This window comes from Mastigoproctus giganteus, chromosome 13 (assembly GCF_048544385.1).
Source record: "Mastigoproctus giganteus isolate SK-2022 chromosome 13, ASM4854438v1, whole genome shotgun sequence".
In the NCBI taxonomy this organism is placed as follows: domain Eukaryota; kingdom Metazoa; phylum Arthropoda; class Arachnida; order Uropygi; family Thelyphonidae; genus Mastigoproctus; species Mastigoproctus giganteus.
The window spans coordinates 97529995-97547570 of NC_143587.1; the positions used below are offsets into that span (position 1 = coordinate 97529995).

Below are 17576 nucleotides of genomic sequence, written 5' to 3' on the forward strand. Positions count from 1 at the left end.
CGAATCCCGTCGATGACGCGAGAACTTTAATGGGCTTTTTTCACTTTGTGGCTGGGTTATATGCCCCCTCAGGTTCTTAATCGGAACAAGCGGAAGTATCCCGTCAGAATTCAGCGTGCTCAAACCATTCAAGGTCTTATACACCTCAATCAGATCACCTCGCAGGTGCATAGTCTCGAGATGCTGCAACTTGCAGAACTGAAGACTTTCTTCATAAGCACACCCCTTTGTTCCTCTCACCAATCTTGTTGCCCTTCTCTGTACCCGTTCTCGTAACTCTATATCTTTCCTAAAATGAGGCCTGCAGACCTGTATACAGTACTCTAGGCCTGACCATTGCTTTATACAACGGAATAATAATCACCTACATGTCCCTGCTAGCAAAATTCCTATATATCATTAACAAAACTCCATGACCTGCTCTGGCAGCCCGTCTGCACTGCTCAGAGAACTTCATATCTGACTGCACAATTACCCCCAGGTCTTTTTCATTTACTACCACCTTAAGTGTAGTACCACACAGTTGGTACGTTTCTCTGGGGTTACTTCTACCCATATGCAGTACTTTGCATTTGTCAATGTTAAACTTCAGTTGCCACTTCTCAGCCCATCTGCCTAACTTTTCGAGATACTGTTGCAGTAGCACACTGCCATTGCTGTCATTAACAACCCTGCCAACCTTTGTATCATCTGCAAACTTGGACATTAATCCTAATATACCTTCATCGATGTCATTGATAAATACACAAAACAACAATGGGCCCAGCACCGAACCCTGGGGTCTCCGCTAATAACATTAGTCCATTTCGAACAGTGTCTATTTATTACCCCTCTCTGCCATCTCCCACTCAACAGTCCCTTTATCCATTGCAGTAACTTGCTCTTAATGCCATACCGCTCCAATTTGTACAGCAGTCTTCCATGCGCAACAGTGTCAAAAGCTTTCCTGCAATCCAAATAGATGATATCAAAATTATTTTTAGCATCCAGTTCCTTTGTAACCACATCGTAGTATCCAATCAAATTGGTCACACAAGACTTCCCCTTAACAAACCCATGCTGTGTCTGAACTATTGCTGCTGTCTTGTCTAGGTGATCCTGTATCATCTCTTTAACCAGTGACTCCATTATTTTTCCCGGAACAGAAGTTAAACTAACAGGTCTGTAGTTGGTTGTCACCTTTTGAACGCCCTTTGTGAATTGGGGATACATTTGCACATCTCCAGTCCATGGAGGACCTTCCCCTTAATCTAAACTCTCATAATTATGGCTAAGGGGTTTGCTTACTTCCCTTGCTGCCTCATTCATTATAACTGGATAGATTCCATCTGCCCCAGGTGCCTTTTTTATGTTTAACTTCAACAATTTCTCCTCCACATTGCTCTCAGTTATTACAAAATCACTTAGCTCCCTGTTAGAGTTTGATAACCTTGTGGCACTCCCCTCATTGAATAACTCCTCATGTGTGAATGTAGATGCAAAATACTCATTCAGTTTATCAGCTACATGAGCATGATCATCAATAGTCAACTGATCTATGTTAAGTGGTCCAATGTGATTCATCCCCTTCCTTCTAGAGTTTACATAAGTAAAGAACTCTTTGCTGTTTTTCTTTGCGTCCTTTGCCAAAGATTTAACGTAAACTGCCTTTGCCTGCCTAACCTCCTTTGTGATTTGATTACAGACTAGCTTATTTCTGCCTTAACTTCTGTGTCACCTGATAATTTTTATCCATCCCATACATTTTTTCTTCTCTGCCACGAGCCTCATTAATTCATCCGATATCCATTTAGGCCTAAACCTTGAACACTATTTCTTAGTTGGAATGAAAAGGCTAGTAGCCTCCAAGATTAAGTCCCTGAAGGCTTCCCATATAGAATTCACCGTTGTTAACATCATCAGTTGATCCCACTGTACAGAATTTAAAAACTGTCTGAGACCTCTATAGTCACCTTTACGAAAACAGAACCCTTCCCTTTACCCTTGATCGTAGTTACGCCCTTTAAGGAAATCTCACATCAGTATACTGTGATCACTACCACCTAGTGGTTCCTTTATATGCAAATTCGCTTGCGAAATTTCGAGTTTTCGTCCTGCAAACAGACTGAAAAAATACTCATTATAACATGCTATATGTTAATATAATCGTAACAAAATCGTATTTTGTAATTTCATTATTCAACCTGCGAATGAAATCTATCGACTGCATAAGTGTTCTTTCACAACATCCTGAATTGTTTCTGGATATTTATTCATTCAAGACTGCTGTGTTTCAGATACGAAATTCTGACATTAAATTTAGCTGACCTAAACAGTAAACCCAACATTGGGTGTGGCTGATCCAGCAAGAATAAAGTGTTTAGAGCATATATTAAGTAATTATGTATGTAAATCACAAACAAAACAAAACAAGAATACTCTCAGCAGAGAGATGACAACAGTACTCCACTCATTCCTGTTTCTCTTATATCGTCCTGTTTCTCTTATATCAGCACCATCGTTTTATGAATAATATGCGGAGTTGATTGAGGAGTTGAAAACGGCCGCTACTCTTCCTCAGGGACTCTAATTCTTTTAATCTTTTAATTCAGCAATAACAGGAAGCTGCTTGCTAACGGCAATGATGACTAAGAACACAACACTCGCAGTAACTGCTGGCACATGTGACCTCTGTCATACTTCTGCAGACGAAACCTTAATCTGCAGCAAATCAAAGCACAGAATATGCCTGTTATGCACGGGGTATTCAAGCCTCTCTCGCTTGTCACTGGGCAAAAGGAAAGGATTTCTGGGAAAATGTTGTGTAAAGGGAAAACAAATAGGAACCACAGCAACGGCCAATAGGAAGGATGATACCCCCTTCCTCAAAGAGAAGATAACGCACCTGTAGAAATATTTAATACTTTGGACGACAGCAATTCCGTAACCCCTCACCGTTTCACTAACATGCAAAACAATGACTTGGAGAATAAAGAAAGTAAATTGGATCAGGAAGTTAGACTTCATTTGGAATATGAGCGAGTTCCTCAAATAGTACATCAGTACTGTTTGAGGAACTCCAGTTGGATTTAAAGATTCAGAAACTGAACACTCGTAGCTACATCTTATGCTTCTTTTTGCATCTATTGTGACAGAAGCCAGTTGGAAAGGATTGGAACGTGTACCAAATGGCACCATCATCAGGCCATCTTATGAAACACGAAGCAGAAAAGAAGCGATACCCTCAAATACCCCTGAGAGGTGTCCACAACAGTCCAGACTCTGACTAGACGATGTATTTCTATTCCCCACTAACAACCGAACTGCTCTACATGGGATTGGCCATAGCAAAAAGGTAATTCCATATTTCGCCCTTAACATACCTACGGAAAAGGGACTCTCAACGGTGATTGAACTACTCAAAATCTCCGTCATCTCTATCTCCGAATTTTACGATCTCTGTCATGGTTTCAACATATCGAAAACCAGCAACGCATCACAGACGGACCAGACAGTGTACATCCCTCGTCAAGATCAGGAGACCAGCTTCATTCCAACCCTATTTCAAAATGTGCGATCCATGAGGAACAAATTGAATGAAGTTGAGGAGTTCCTGCTGTCTAGTTCAATGGACGTGGTTTGCTTCGCAGAAACATGGCTTGATCCCAGTGAAGAAACACTTTCTTCTACTTGGCCTGCAAGATATCAGATGGTGTGTACGTCTAGAGAAAACCGCAGGGGAGGAGGAGGAGGAGGAGGAGGAGGAGTAGCAATTTTGTTCAATGAGCAGGTATTTTCTATCCTCCACTCAGTATCGAGCCAGTCCGATTCTTTCGAGGCAGTTCTAGTCACACTAAAACCTAAAAACAACAACAGCCAGAACGTTTCTCTCAACATTGTCGCAGTGTATATCCCACCAGTTCCAGACGCACAAGTAGTTGATGAACTCCTCAATTGGCTGATTAACCATCTCCATTCATCACTGAAGCATATCGTGTGTGGGGATTTCAATCTCCCAAATACCCTGGGGAGCCTCAAGAGAAGACTGAGTCAGTATCTAGACATATTAGGTCTTAAACTGGTGAGCACACCACCCACGAGGGGCGAAAGCATATTGGACCTCGCGTTCGCGTCAGCAAATTGTGTAGCTAATCAAAACCCGACAAACAACATACAGTCTGATCATAACCCCATCATTCTCTCTGTGCAAACAGAAATGCTCATCACTTCTGTCAGGAGGAAAGTCACAGCCAAAATAATTACAGCGCCCAAATACCTCAATCCTGAAAGGTGTGTTTATGCAGCCCAGGCAATTCCATGGGGATTGCCTGGGCTGCATAATGCTTGAGGAATGCGGCCCTGAACTCGGAATTGATCTAATGACAAGATGGATAGCCACTGTCTCTCTCTATGCTGCAGCAAAGAAGCTAACCATTACAGAGCATTCAAGGGCCTGGTGGAGTCCAAAAGTCTCTGAAAGCTTCCACGTCAAACAGAACATGCACCAGCGGTGGAAAAACTCCGGCTCACCCTCTGACAGAACTGCATTCTCCCGAGCTAGGGCTCTTTTTATTAGGAACAAGAGGGAGGCAATAAAACTTCACCTAGAGGCTACCATAAATAAAGGGAAGCCCTTCCATAGAAGCAAATCAGAGGACACCATCCACTCACTCAATCTGAGCAGTTGGCTCGACCACTTAACTAGGTTTGCGGCTCAGCCAGAATCCATTACACCAATGAAATTACCAATCAATCCGATTTCAACCGACCTCTTAAATTCAGTTCAACTCACCAAATATCAACTGATTGATGCAATAAATAGTTTAGCACCTACGGCCGCAGACGGGATTCCTCAGTTTATGCTGAAATGCCTGAGTACATTTATTGTTGATCCAATTCTGTCGTTATTCAACAAAATCCTTCATCAAAAATTCTTCCCTCCTACGTGGCATGTCTATCTAGTAAGACCACTGCCAAAAATACGCTTTGCTTCTCAGCCCAGTCACTTCCATCCTATTTCTTCTGCATCAAGCCTATTAAAGCTATTTGAGAAATCTCTTCTGAAACGTTAACCACCCAAATAATGCCACATCAGCCACCGCAGATCCACTATGCCACCCGGTCAAGATCCACTGCTACAAATCTAGTCAGCTCCACTACCAAGATCCTCGAGGCATATGAGCACGGTTCGGAAATCACCGTTACTTATATCGATGTTCTGAGGGGTAGCAATGTTTTCAAATGAGGGGGAAGATAAAGCTGCGAATACAAACCTAAATAACTTAAAGGGGTGTGTCAGTAGGTAAACTATACACGATTACTTAGTCTCAACTATGTCTACAGTAATGTTAGGGGTATTGTCAATAAAATGGCTGAATTCGAACTTCTGGTTAGGACAACTAATGCTGATATAATTAGGGCTGACAGAAACGTGATGCCACCCGGAAACTGATGATGACAAGTTCCATTACGGTATGTATAATGTTTTAGGGAAAAAAAGGAAGATAGAAAGAAGATAAAGAGATCATAATCCCACTGTATAAGGCAACTGTAAGACCACATGTCCCCTGCTGGCAACTAGGCACCTCAGAGGTTATCTGATTTAGGTTTATAAGAGGGATTACTAAAATGGATGAATTAGCAAACTGGTGGAATTCCACACCAAGTAGAAAAGACCCAGTTGGTATCCCGTCAATGACACGAGGAAGTTTTATGAGCTTTTTTCACTCTATGGCTCAATTAGTCGGTCTTGGACGGTAAGGGTTTTCTCCCGGAAATGTGAATGTTTTGTCCAGCAAAACAGGTAAATCGACCAAAGAACACGTAATGTATGAACAATTACACTAGGCATGTGAATTAGTTTTCGGGTGGCCAAAACTTCAATTTGGAGCATTGTAAATTGAACGATTCGAGGTCTTCGTCGATGAGCTTCGTTCTCCTAAAATTTCCCTCCCTCACAAAACTTTTACACCCAAGAGATGATAGCAAGATACATCATGCCATATCGATTGCAATGCGCTGAATAGAGTAGTGTGTTTGTAATATTTGAAATTGCTGTCTTCAGTTATGAAGAATAGCACGTAATTATCTGGTATTTGCATGAAACGGGAAAACTCTTATTGAAATTCTTGGGGAAATGTTGGAAGTTTGTTCTGATGTGTTATGACTGTGAAAATGTGCAGGTGTGAAAGTTTTGTAAGGGATTGAAATCTTAGGAGAACGAAGCTCGTAGACGAAGACATTGAATCTTTAGACCCTTATCTACAAATTGGAGTAAATTGTTTTTGGCGACAGGAGATCGACACTGGATGACTGCAGTAGCTATATACATTTCTCTCGGCTTCGAGTATGCCATTCTTCATGAAGATCTCAGAGCGAGCAAGGTATCAGTCAGGTGGACTTTCCGTGTGAAGTAATGTTCACTCCAGATGCTTCAATGAATGGTTGTTTCTTCTCCACGATTGTAAAAATGGATGATACATGGATTCCACTGTTCGATCTTGAATCCAAGCGTCATTCCATCCAACGGAAGCACCCTGGGTCGCCACCACCCAAAACATTTCGTGTTTCTGAAAGTTGAGAGAAAATGACGGTTGTTTTTTTCTGGGACATTGATGGAATAATCCTTACACATCGTCTGCTCAAGGGCACTACAGTGGGAGAATACTCGTATGAAGTTTCATCCCACTGTAGGTGTTCTCCAGAAAAGTTTCTCTCACCGTTTCAAAAGGAATGTCCACACGGTTCCATCAGGACCGTTCCATCAATGCCCTGCCCCATCGGGCTGCTAAGGTGCAATTTTTTTAAAGAAAACAAAATTGAGATTATTCCACATCCACCATATTCACCTGATCTTCCATCTAGTGACGTTTGGTTGTTTCCAACGATGAAGGATGCTGTTCGTGGCAGCCAGTTTTCTAAAACATTGTAGGTACATCAAGCCCGGTTCCCAATAGCAGCTGTTATTAACAAGAAATAATTGTTATTAGTTTTACAACATTGTAACAGTAGAATGGAAATTAAATATCGATTACATGTTTTCAAATCAATAAATACAAGCAAACAATTTTCGTGTGTAGAAAACCTAGAAAAAATCCTGTACAATTTTAAACTGTTTAGTCATATAAATATCGATATGTACAGCAATCGTTTGCTAGCAGATTTCTTAGGGAAGTTTCAATAAACACTTTACTTGGTTATCGTAGAATTTTTATGTGCGTGTGTGTGTGTGCGTATTTTAAGTGCTGGTTTGTGATAAAGATGCTGACAGCTATCTTACATGACATTCTTATTATACTATTGTAAAAGTGTTGAAAATCGTCCAGTAATCTATATTAAATTATCTACTCTTAATCCTTCTCCTGAAGGTTATTTAAATAAAAAAAAAAGTAATAGTTAACCCGAGTAAAACTAGAAAAAAACAAACAAAACAGTTGGCAAAAGTTCATATACAGTTTGTGGTGTTACTAAATCGCAATAATTTACTCGAGTTAAATCTAAACATACTTTAGTTCAAAAGTCTTGACAGGTGGAAACAGAACACCATAAAGAGCTTAAGCAAATAATAATTTTAAAGTGAAAACAGCTTATTTTAACCTTGGCACAAATATGTCATTCAGATCTTTTCTCAGAAATAAAAAAAAACAAAAACAAATTCGAAAAGAGAAACTAGACATTAAGCTCCAAAGCAACTAAGGCTGTGAGGCGTCGGTATATTGTCTGTAATTGCGCGTGTTCTCAGGTTGGTGCACGAAAAACCTGAACTCTCTACAGGAAAAAAAAAAACACGCAGTCCTCACCTGAGACGGGTCAGTGATGGGATTCGAACTCGGGTCTTTTTTTCCACAGGTGTTTCTAGTCATTTTGTTGCCTACAAGCTCCTCTGTAAGAAGGAGGAGAGGACTGTGTGGAAAACACCCATATTATGGCAAGTTTAAAAGTAATAAGAAATGCTTATTATGACGGTGACTCGTGTAAAATATAATTTGACAAATACTGAATCAGGACATTCATGACGATGGTCAACCGAATCAGAACTTTGTACTAAATACACCACACAGTTGTAGTTCTGAAATCTAAGGTACAGCGCTGTATTTCTGCGCTGCTAAAGCAAGAATAAGATATAGTTTTAATGGATGATAAATCTGTTCTTACAAAACCTACCTGGAATGGACAGATGGACAGTTGAACAACCGGATGGTTCAGATTGGTGTGCCAAGGCTGTACGCTGCGTTGGTGAGAGCAGTTTATTCGAAGAACTACATTAGTTAGTACAACTGTAATGAAAGTAGAGGGAAAAAGGATGCTAGGCATGGGTGAATACGTTTATTTGTAGCGCCACCTGCTGATAATATCGGGCTATTGTGGTTTTATTCTGCAATAAAATACGTTGTATCATATAATTTGTTCAAATGTCCCCATATTCGCTTAATCGCTTTTGCCATTTCCGCTCTGGAACAAAAGGAGGCCCTTAAATGACCTACAGTTAATTAATTAAGGTCAGGATGTCAGAATAAATCGTCTGGTCATCTGAACACGCTGAACTTTAACATCATCTTTCTGCTACCAGTTTAAGACGTGGTTGAACCTTTCGATTTTACGTCGAATTTACGTTTTCTGTTTGTAGCTTAAGTACAATACGCAGCAAGATAAGCTAGGTATTGTACAACAGCAGTGTATACGTAAAAGCCTTTATAATAAACTGACTTATGAGTGTGCAGTTATCTTGTTTTGAAACTGATAATAATAAACAAACACGTATGCCACAGCAATTATTGCCATGTTTCTGTATCCTGTTTACTTTCACTTACAACTTTAATTAATTCATTTATTATCAGGACACGCCGATATGCAATTTCAAATAGTTTTGCCGGGCAGAGCAAAACTATTCGAATAGTTCTGAACTGCGTGTACTAAAAAGAATCGAATGAGAGAAAGAGAAACATTTACACTGATATTGATGGCGCATTGTACAGTGGTTTCCAAACGTGTACATGAAACAGCAGCCAAGTTTGGTATAAGAGAGAAACCGACTGTTTGACTTAATTAATGAAAACGGAATTGAAATTATACATACAAGCAAAGAAAGAAACTGAGAAAACGATAAGCAGAAATTAAAGAACTGAAAGCTTAAGGAATATGAATTGAAATAATAATAAATATGTATGTATTCTAATTAATATTAATTAGAATAAAAAGAAACAAAATGCCAGAATGCTAGAAGAAATTTTAAAGAGACGAAAGATATCTTTATAACCTCGTGCAAAGAAACAGAGATCAATATAGCCATAATATAAAATATTAAATAATAACAGTAAGCGGATCCGATAACATAAACATTTTAATTATATCACGGCCTAATATAGTTAAAAGGAAAGCTGCACAAATCGGTGTCCATCGTTTCGAAATGTTAATTGTTTGGCCCAATGACGAACTGTGCTGCGGCTGATAGCATCAGCTTCACACATATGCAGTAGCCTTCTTAGCCCAAAACAAGAAGCACTTCATCACATACGCAGACAATATAAACTTTTTTATTGCCTCAGAAGATCAGAAAACCAAATGGCTAATACTAAAATCAAAGAACTTCAAGAGTATCTAAATGGTATCGGGCTACACTTAAATGAAAACAAGACTGCACAGAAATAAATCGAAACAAAATAGAAATATATGTGAACGACATCCTTGTCCAAAAGTTTCAGTCACATGCTGACCTCGGACTCAAATGGGACGAAGGGCTAACCTTCCTTCCGCACTTCGCATATATTCGTAAGAAAGCGTATGCAGGGCTCTGGAGAACCAGGAGGGAACTCATTGACATTAGAGACCCCAGTTTGATGAAGGCCCCAGAGACCCCAGTTTGATGAAGCCAATTGGAGTAACAGATGTGTTACTCCAATTCCCCTATATGCCTCGCAAATCTAGTCTTCAGCTCCTGAAAGCAGTGTCAAGACTTTCCTTGGGTTTAAATACTGGCTCTTGAGGTAGCTAAACAGAATTTCAGCTGAGCCTTTTACCATCTCAACAGCTATATTATACTCCAATCTGGAGGTCACCCACTGGAGTCAAATGATCGCCACAATGAACACAATGACATTTGCTCGGCTGGATTCACCGAAAGCCCAATACTGGATAAAAACACCTGGAAAGAAACAAAAACGAGTTGCAGATTTGGACCCGCAATTACAGTGATTGAATATCTATCATCACCCCCTGGCCAGTGGCTGTAACCGAGTATCTCCTAGGAGAAATAAAAATAATAAAATTTTCTTTCAATACAGGATTTCAAATGAGACCTTTTCTACCTGGCGTGATAAAACAGCAACCTTAGTCACTATGCTAACCGAGGGCTCCCATGCGTGAGAAATAGCCAAAACCACTCAACTATGATGTAGGATTATAATCTAAACTGTTCCCGAGATGTTGAAATGGATGATCGCAACAAGCTGAATCCTTCCTGAGTACATTTAGTTATTTGCACGAATGGACACATTTAGAAAGAGTATTGGTGAAATTCAACAGAAAAGCGAATAGAAGGAAAAGTTGTATCTGTGCGTGAGGTACAGATTGAGTAGAGGGAGAATAATAATCATTTCCTGCTTCAAATATTTCCATTTTAAATATTTCGATGTTATTTGGAAGATAACGAATAAATACCCGAAATAAATTTCGGGGATTTATTCGTTATCTTACCCGCTTTAAAATTAGCGGGTAAGATAATAAATACCCGCTTTAAAAATATCGCAAGAAACAGGGCAGAATATTTACTTTGAATTTGTCACAAATGAAGTTTTTGGCGTTCTGTACTGAATTAAAAATGTTATCGCAGAACAAAATACTGTACTGCGAACTATTTTTAATTCTCTTACATATCTAAATTAATGTGTCATTGATTAATTTTTCTATTTAATAATGTAATGCGAACATTAAAGAATGTTTTATTTTATCGGGTAAAGTAATTAGGGTTCACTTCGATGGAGAAAAATCTAAACGCTTCATGACAAACTTAATTACGTAGTCACCTACTTTTATGAACAAAATGCGAATGCCAATGAGTAAATGAAGTTTAAGTGCCAAAGCAACTAAGACTATGAGGCGTCAATATGTTGTCTGTAAATTGCGTGTCGAGTTGCCAATTTTCTTGATGAAAAACTGAGAAAGAAAACCATGAAACCTTAGCCCAACTAATTCAGCCATTGAGTAAAGACCATAAAAATTTCTCATTTCATTGAAGGAATCGAATCCTGGCATTTTCCGGTGTGGAGCCACCAGATGGACAGGCTGTTCCGAACTCGGCACTACAACTCATTAATCACTTAAAACTATAAATTGTTTAAGGGCAAAGGCCTCATGCTACGAGATAGAATGACTAACACATAGGTTAGTGCAAAAGCATCATTTTCACTTAAAACTTTACTCTCTTCAAGACCTCAACAGCAACGTCCATCGACAGCCTACCATCTAAAAATTCTTGAGACTTCAGAGCTTATATAATTGTTTCCCAGATAATAATACGTTGCCCCTAATCCTCAGTGCCTAGATGGCGTATTTATCATTATGCAGTGATATTTTTTTGCAGTAGTACTGTGAAGGAAAGATGATAAAAGCGGATGCTTATTTGACCACCCTCCTGAATTCCAAAGAGGTCAAATTATTGTTGTACATTTAGCAGGGGCATCGGTGAAACACTAAAATCGCCAAAACTGTTGATTTGGCGATTGGAGAAACGAAATTTTATAGGATGAAATGTGGCAGAAAAATCCAAGCAGACTGAAAGAGACCGCCAGACACTGAGAAGGATTCGATCTCGAAAATATAAAAATACACCTCAAAAATAACTACAGAACTTAATTTGAGTCTTAGCAATCCAGTTTCTAGCGAAACAGTTTGGGGAGAACTTCATAAAACTGAAATTTATGGCAGAGCTGCTATTGCCACGCCACGCCACTCCACGCGTTATTTATGGTAATTCTAGAAAGATGATGTAATGGTGTAAGGAACACAAAAACTATGTAAATGATTATTGGAAATCTGCCATATTTTCATACGAGTTCATTCACACTTTTTCAATATCAGGGAAAGTTTAGGTTTGGCAAATGCCAAAGGAAGTGTATGATTCTGACTGTCGTGTGCCAACCATCAAACATGGAGGAGGATCAACAGTGGATTCGGTAGCAATATCTTGGTATTCTTTAGGTACTGTCATCACAATGAACTGGTCAATGATTACCTTAATGTTTTGAGTGACCTGGTCATCCCCTAGCGCAAACATTGTTTACCACAAACGATGATATGTTTCAAAATGATAATACTGCAATACGCACACAGTCAGATTTTATCCAATCTTGGTTTGAAGAGCATGAAACTGAGGCTAAGCATCTTCAATGGCTTGCGCAATCACCAGATTTGAAAGTTATTGAGCTGCAGGTATATTTGGAGAGGAGAGTGATAAACAGAGTTCCTCCGCCTTCATTACTCAAGGAGCATGGAACTTTCCTACTAGAAGAATGTTCCAATATTCCCCTTAAAATAGTTCAAGTTTTATTTTCTATTCCACGTAGATACAATCTGTTTTAAAAGCAAAAGAAGGGTGTTTCCATATTGCCCATCCCCCCTTACACCACGTAAAATTACGTAAAGTACTCTTAAGCGAACGTCTCTTTAAAGCATGCATGTCTCTCAGCTTTGTAATATTCTTAAACTAACTTTGTTTTTCATTAAGATGATATTTTATATTTGGAGAGAACATACACAGTATGGGTTCCCCATGGGATTGGGGTGTTTTTCCCCCAATAGCAGATATATTTAAATGCCATGAAAGATCGCATTAATCCCCCCCCCCTCAAATATCAAACTATTCGCTATAGTAGATGATGTCTCTGTCTTGCTAGTCGCTGACGGATCTATAAACGATAACTTACTCCACAATTGTAATTCTGTACATCCAAGATTAAAACATACCACGGAATTGAAATAAAACAGCGTCATCGCGTGCTACACTGGAAGCTTCGCTATTAAATTTGGATCTACAACAACGGCAAATACTGGAACATATTACCAATCCAGATTTCGTATGAATCTCTCAGCCACTGAAGTACACAACATTCACACTCTTATTAATATAATCTCCAACTGCTTCTGTTAGAACCTTAATGAAATTGAATTCCAGTTATAAATGATCACGTTCCATATGGCATCCGAAACGATTGAAATTCCTAAAGCGCCCATCAAAAAGGCAACATGAGAGCTAGAGTTCACCTTTTAAAAAACGACGTCTTCCTCAACATATTGAACGGATTGACGATGTGTAAGAAAAGTCCCAGTTAGAACTTCTGTTTCTTCTCTTTTTATTATGATACTCCAAGATAAAAATTGGACTCTTTTTCTAGGAGATAATTTTAAATACGCTGTTTTAATTTTTTCCTATTTCAGTGTCTTTATTTATGACTTAACCACACTAATTGCGCAACACCTTTCGAGAAATTAAGCGTTGTCATAGCAGAAGAATGTATATAATTAAAAAAGAGCAATATAATAGTTTCAATACAGTTAAAAACCTCATTAATGTGTCGTAGGTATTATACAGTTCTAATAATATTATATTCTGATAATTCTATATAAACAAGATAAAAAAAGAACACCTAAGTTATCTAAGAAAGATAAACAGGTATTAAATTCTTTCGTTGCAGCAGTTTAACAACAACATGCTTTAATCATTTAATATATGATATGCCAGATAGTTATTTTGTAACCAGTTTTAGCCTCTGATGTGTAGTATTCAATTATTGAATCAATAAACTTTTAAAAAATATCGAAATAATTGTTGTTATGATCCCATAAAACGACTTAAACATACCTAAGTATTGGAATTTCATTAAATACACGTTAATGATGAGAATGTGTAAGGAAATGCGTTGTCATTAGTCAAAACATTAAATGTGCGGTCTAAATATTAATGTGATTAGACCATTCGTAACATACATTTGTGAAGCTTGGATATTGACGAGTAAAGATGAGCAGTTGTTGGGAGTGTTCGAGCGTAGAATTTTGCAAAACGTCTTTGGGCCCATACAGGACATTGATGGATCCTGGAGGATAAGAATGAACCATGAACTTGGCAGGAAGACCGCGGAAAATATGGATGGATGAAGAGGGCTTAAAGCTCATGAGAACAAGAAGTTGGAGGAGTTTGATTCTGGGAGGGCTTACTGGTGGAACATCGTTGAGAAGGCTAAGACTCACCCTGGGTTATAACGCCAGAAGAAGAAGAATGAATGAGAATGTGTACCTTTTTTGCAGAGCTAATAACATTGAAAGTTTTATATAGTCAAAGCTATCCTTCAATCCCTTTAGTTCTTTTGTATACGTGTCGGCTTTATTGGTTAAGAATTGAAATTTATACGTAGTACTGATACTAGTTTTTTTCAGGATGAAAAAAATAAATATTTTTAACATACTATATTTATTTTGACCTTTGAGTAATATATTAATATATTAAGGGGTACTTTTTGCTGTAGATGTGCAAAGTGTTCACCCTGTGTGAGGAAACACTAAATATTGAATACAAATGTCGCAGATGCCTTTACTTTGTGATAATTCTGGTTGTAAAATTTAACTGAAATGTTTAAAATTTAAATAAGAATAAAATTCGCTAGTCTTGGTTGTTGTTGTAATAAGGTTTTAGTAGCTCCGTGTATACTGCCTGTAAATTGCGTGTGTTCTGAGGTAGATTTTCTGTTTGCTACCGAAAAACCCAAGTTTCCGGGAGAAAAATCCATTCTAACCTCGCCTGAGACCTACTAACTAGGCCACGTTGTGAAAAGGGTCCATAAAAATTCATCACATTATCGACGGATCTCGAACTCAGGTCTTTTCCACCCGGTGTGGGGAGGACGGCGATCCTACCAACTATGCTACCCACGAGTGCTTCTTGATAGATAAACTAAATTGAACGCCCAATACGTTGCAACTCAAGTGTACAGCTAACCACATGATTATGAAACAGTATTGTTTCATATTCATGTGGTTTGGACAAGGTGCTTAATTCTTTGACAGAAGTAGAATTTTTTAATGTTGTAAATAACTGTTATATGTATGTTTAAGGAATGTGTATATTTGTACAGAAAATATACTCTTCGATTATCTGTTCATAGCCACGTTCTGTATTTATAAAACATATGAGAAACATGTATTATCTGACATGAGCCTTCAATGCATCCGGTGTACGTAACCCCAAGGTCTGTTTTTTCCTCTACTGTTTTTAATTCAACCCTCCAGGTGTATCCGTTATTTTGGACTTGTGTTTTTCCCAAGTTTAGACTATCTATGAATTCAACAATTCATAGATGCAGTAGAACGCATTCTTCTATTACATCTATAAATGCTATTATTTAGAAAATTATACAGGCCTATGTTAAGCTAATAATAGTTGAATATTTTGCTTTCTAAACATACGAGTTAGTGCAATGCATCAAATCTGTACGTAGTAATTCAACCAAAGTTGATTACACGGCACCATTCTTTTCATATATCCCATATTGTGTATGCATTCACAACGGGTTGCCTGTTCGTTATTCTTTGAATAAGTAACGCTTCCCCAATAGAAAAGACTATTATTACTTATTCTCAGTGGTTACCACCACCACCCAGACGGCGGTTGCAGGACTATTTGGCCCTTCATCAGTGGGCGGGTAGGTGGGTACTCGGTGGTATAACGACTGATAATCCATCTGTGAAAATAACTCCACAATATGAGAGATGCCAAATGGTATACAATAGTTTAAAACTCAATAAAAGTTTAGGAATGAAAGCTTCAAACTACGGAAACTCGTTCAGGTTAAATTAATGTTTAATGTTCAACTGTCAGTGTTTAATGTTAATTCAGGAACCTGATATATCACATTTTCACTTTCTGCAGAATAAAACGTAGACGTTAGGAAGATTCGTGGCGGTAAATGTCTACCAGAAGGATGATGGAAAGAAAACCATAAGACGAGGTGGACACAGCTTTAGACTGCCAAATCGTAATTTGAAAGGTTACGCCAATAAGATTATGGTAACAGAAAGCAAGAGATATGCCTTGATTGCATGTACACCATAAAGGTCATGGGCCTTCACTTTTTGGTGGCATACTTCATTTCTGTAAGATTTTAATTTTAATCAATGAAAATCATAGTTTCATTATCTGGTAGCAGTTCTTAAGGATTTTCTTCCTGTAGAGCTTGATTTCACAGAAGCCATCAGGGTGTATCCTAAATTTATTGAAGATCCGAAGAGAATTGGCTGGAAACATGTTCCTCAGGGAAAATGTTTCCAGAACTTATAGAAAAAAGAAAAATTAGTAGATTTGGTGGATATTGTTCACCAGTTTGGTACACATCGTGTTATAAATAAATTACAAAATTGGATAGTTTCATTTATTACAGCTTGAATCAGAGATCAATATATATATACGTTGTGGCTGCTGCTCCCATCTACTGAGGCTCATAGTAGAGAAGTGCAGAAGCAAAATTTACATCTTAAAACAATATAGAGATAACAGTGATGTTTGAAATGAGAACAACTCAAAAAGAATTCCATATATCCCTGTTCGTTATAAGAAACAGGGGACTTTGCACGAGAAGCAGTGAATCTTCTGGAAATATTTGTTCAAGAAGACTGCTTCGTGACTGCTGAGGCAGTCAGTCTCAACGAAAAACTAATAAAAAATTAATTTATTAGATTAATTTTTATTAAATTAATTAAATTAATTTATTAATAAATAAATAAACTAATTAAATTTATGCCCCCCCCCTAGTGCTGAAATCATTTATAACAGTGAGAATTTCATCCTCGACTTATTTTCACATCTCTGAGACTTATATACCTCAGTCAAATCCCCTCTAAGCTCTTTTGTTTCCAATCTCTACAACCCACATAATCTAAATCATTCCTCATATGGACGTCCCTTTTGCTGAACTCACCAGGCGCGCCCGTCTTTGGACCTTTTAAGAAGCTCGATGTCTTTTTTCAGGTCCCATCTCCAAACTTGGACAATATTCCAAGTGTGGACTCTCAATTGTCTTATACAGTGATCTCTCTAAATCCACAAGAAAATACATTATCGCCAAGACACCATGGGACTTCCTTGACCTACACTTCTCAGAGAACTTCACATCCAGCAGTATTGTAACTCCCAAATCCCTTTCTTCCTTTATTGCTTGTAGTTCAATCCACCAAGTGTGTAAGTTATTTTGGAGTTGCTCTTCCCCAAGATTTTACAATTTGCTTCATTAAAACTGACCTGCCACTTTTCTGACCATCTTTGAATTCTACATAAGTTGTTCCGAAGAAACTGTGCTTGGCGTCGATGACTGTTCCACCGATCTTCACATCATCTCCAAATTTTGACATCACGCCCTCTGTTCCTTCATTGATCCCACTTAAGAAAATCAAAAACAAGAGTGGTCCTAGTATCGAAAGCACCAGAGATGATGGCACGCAGCATTTCTCTTTATCTTTCAATAGGCCAACTAGTTGGTTACGATAGTTTCATCTGAACAAAGCGAAAACGAATAATATAGAATGTTATGAGTATACAAGGCTGAAGATCTGTACTG

General features: G+C 38.3%; 1 protein-coding gene across 1 annotated transcript in view; it reads right to left on the bottom strand.

Annotated features, from left to right (window-relative positions):
* Nucleotides 1–17370, bottom strand: part of LOC150076284 (major facilitator superfamily domain-containing protein 6-like) — a 57698-nt gene extending 40328 nt beyond the window's left edge. Inside the window, exon 1 of the mRNA XM_090387306.1 lies at nt 17261–17370. Within this exon, the coding sequence (XP_090243432.1) occupies nt 17261–17370 (110 nt within the window). The remainder of the gene's footprint in view (nt 1–17260) is intronic.
* Nucleotides 17371–17576: the final 206 nt, after the last annotated feature.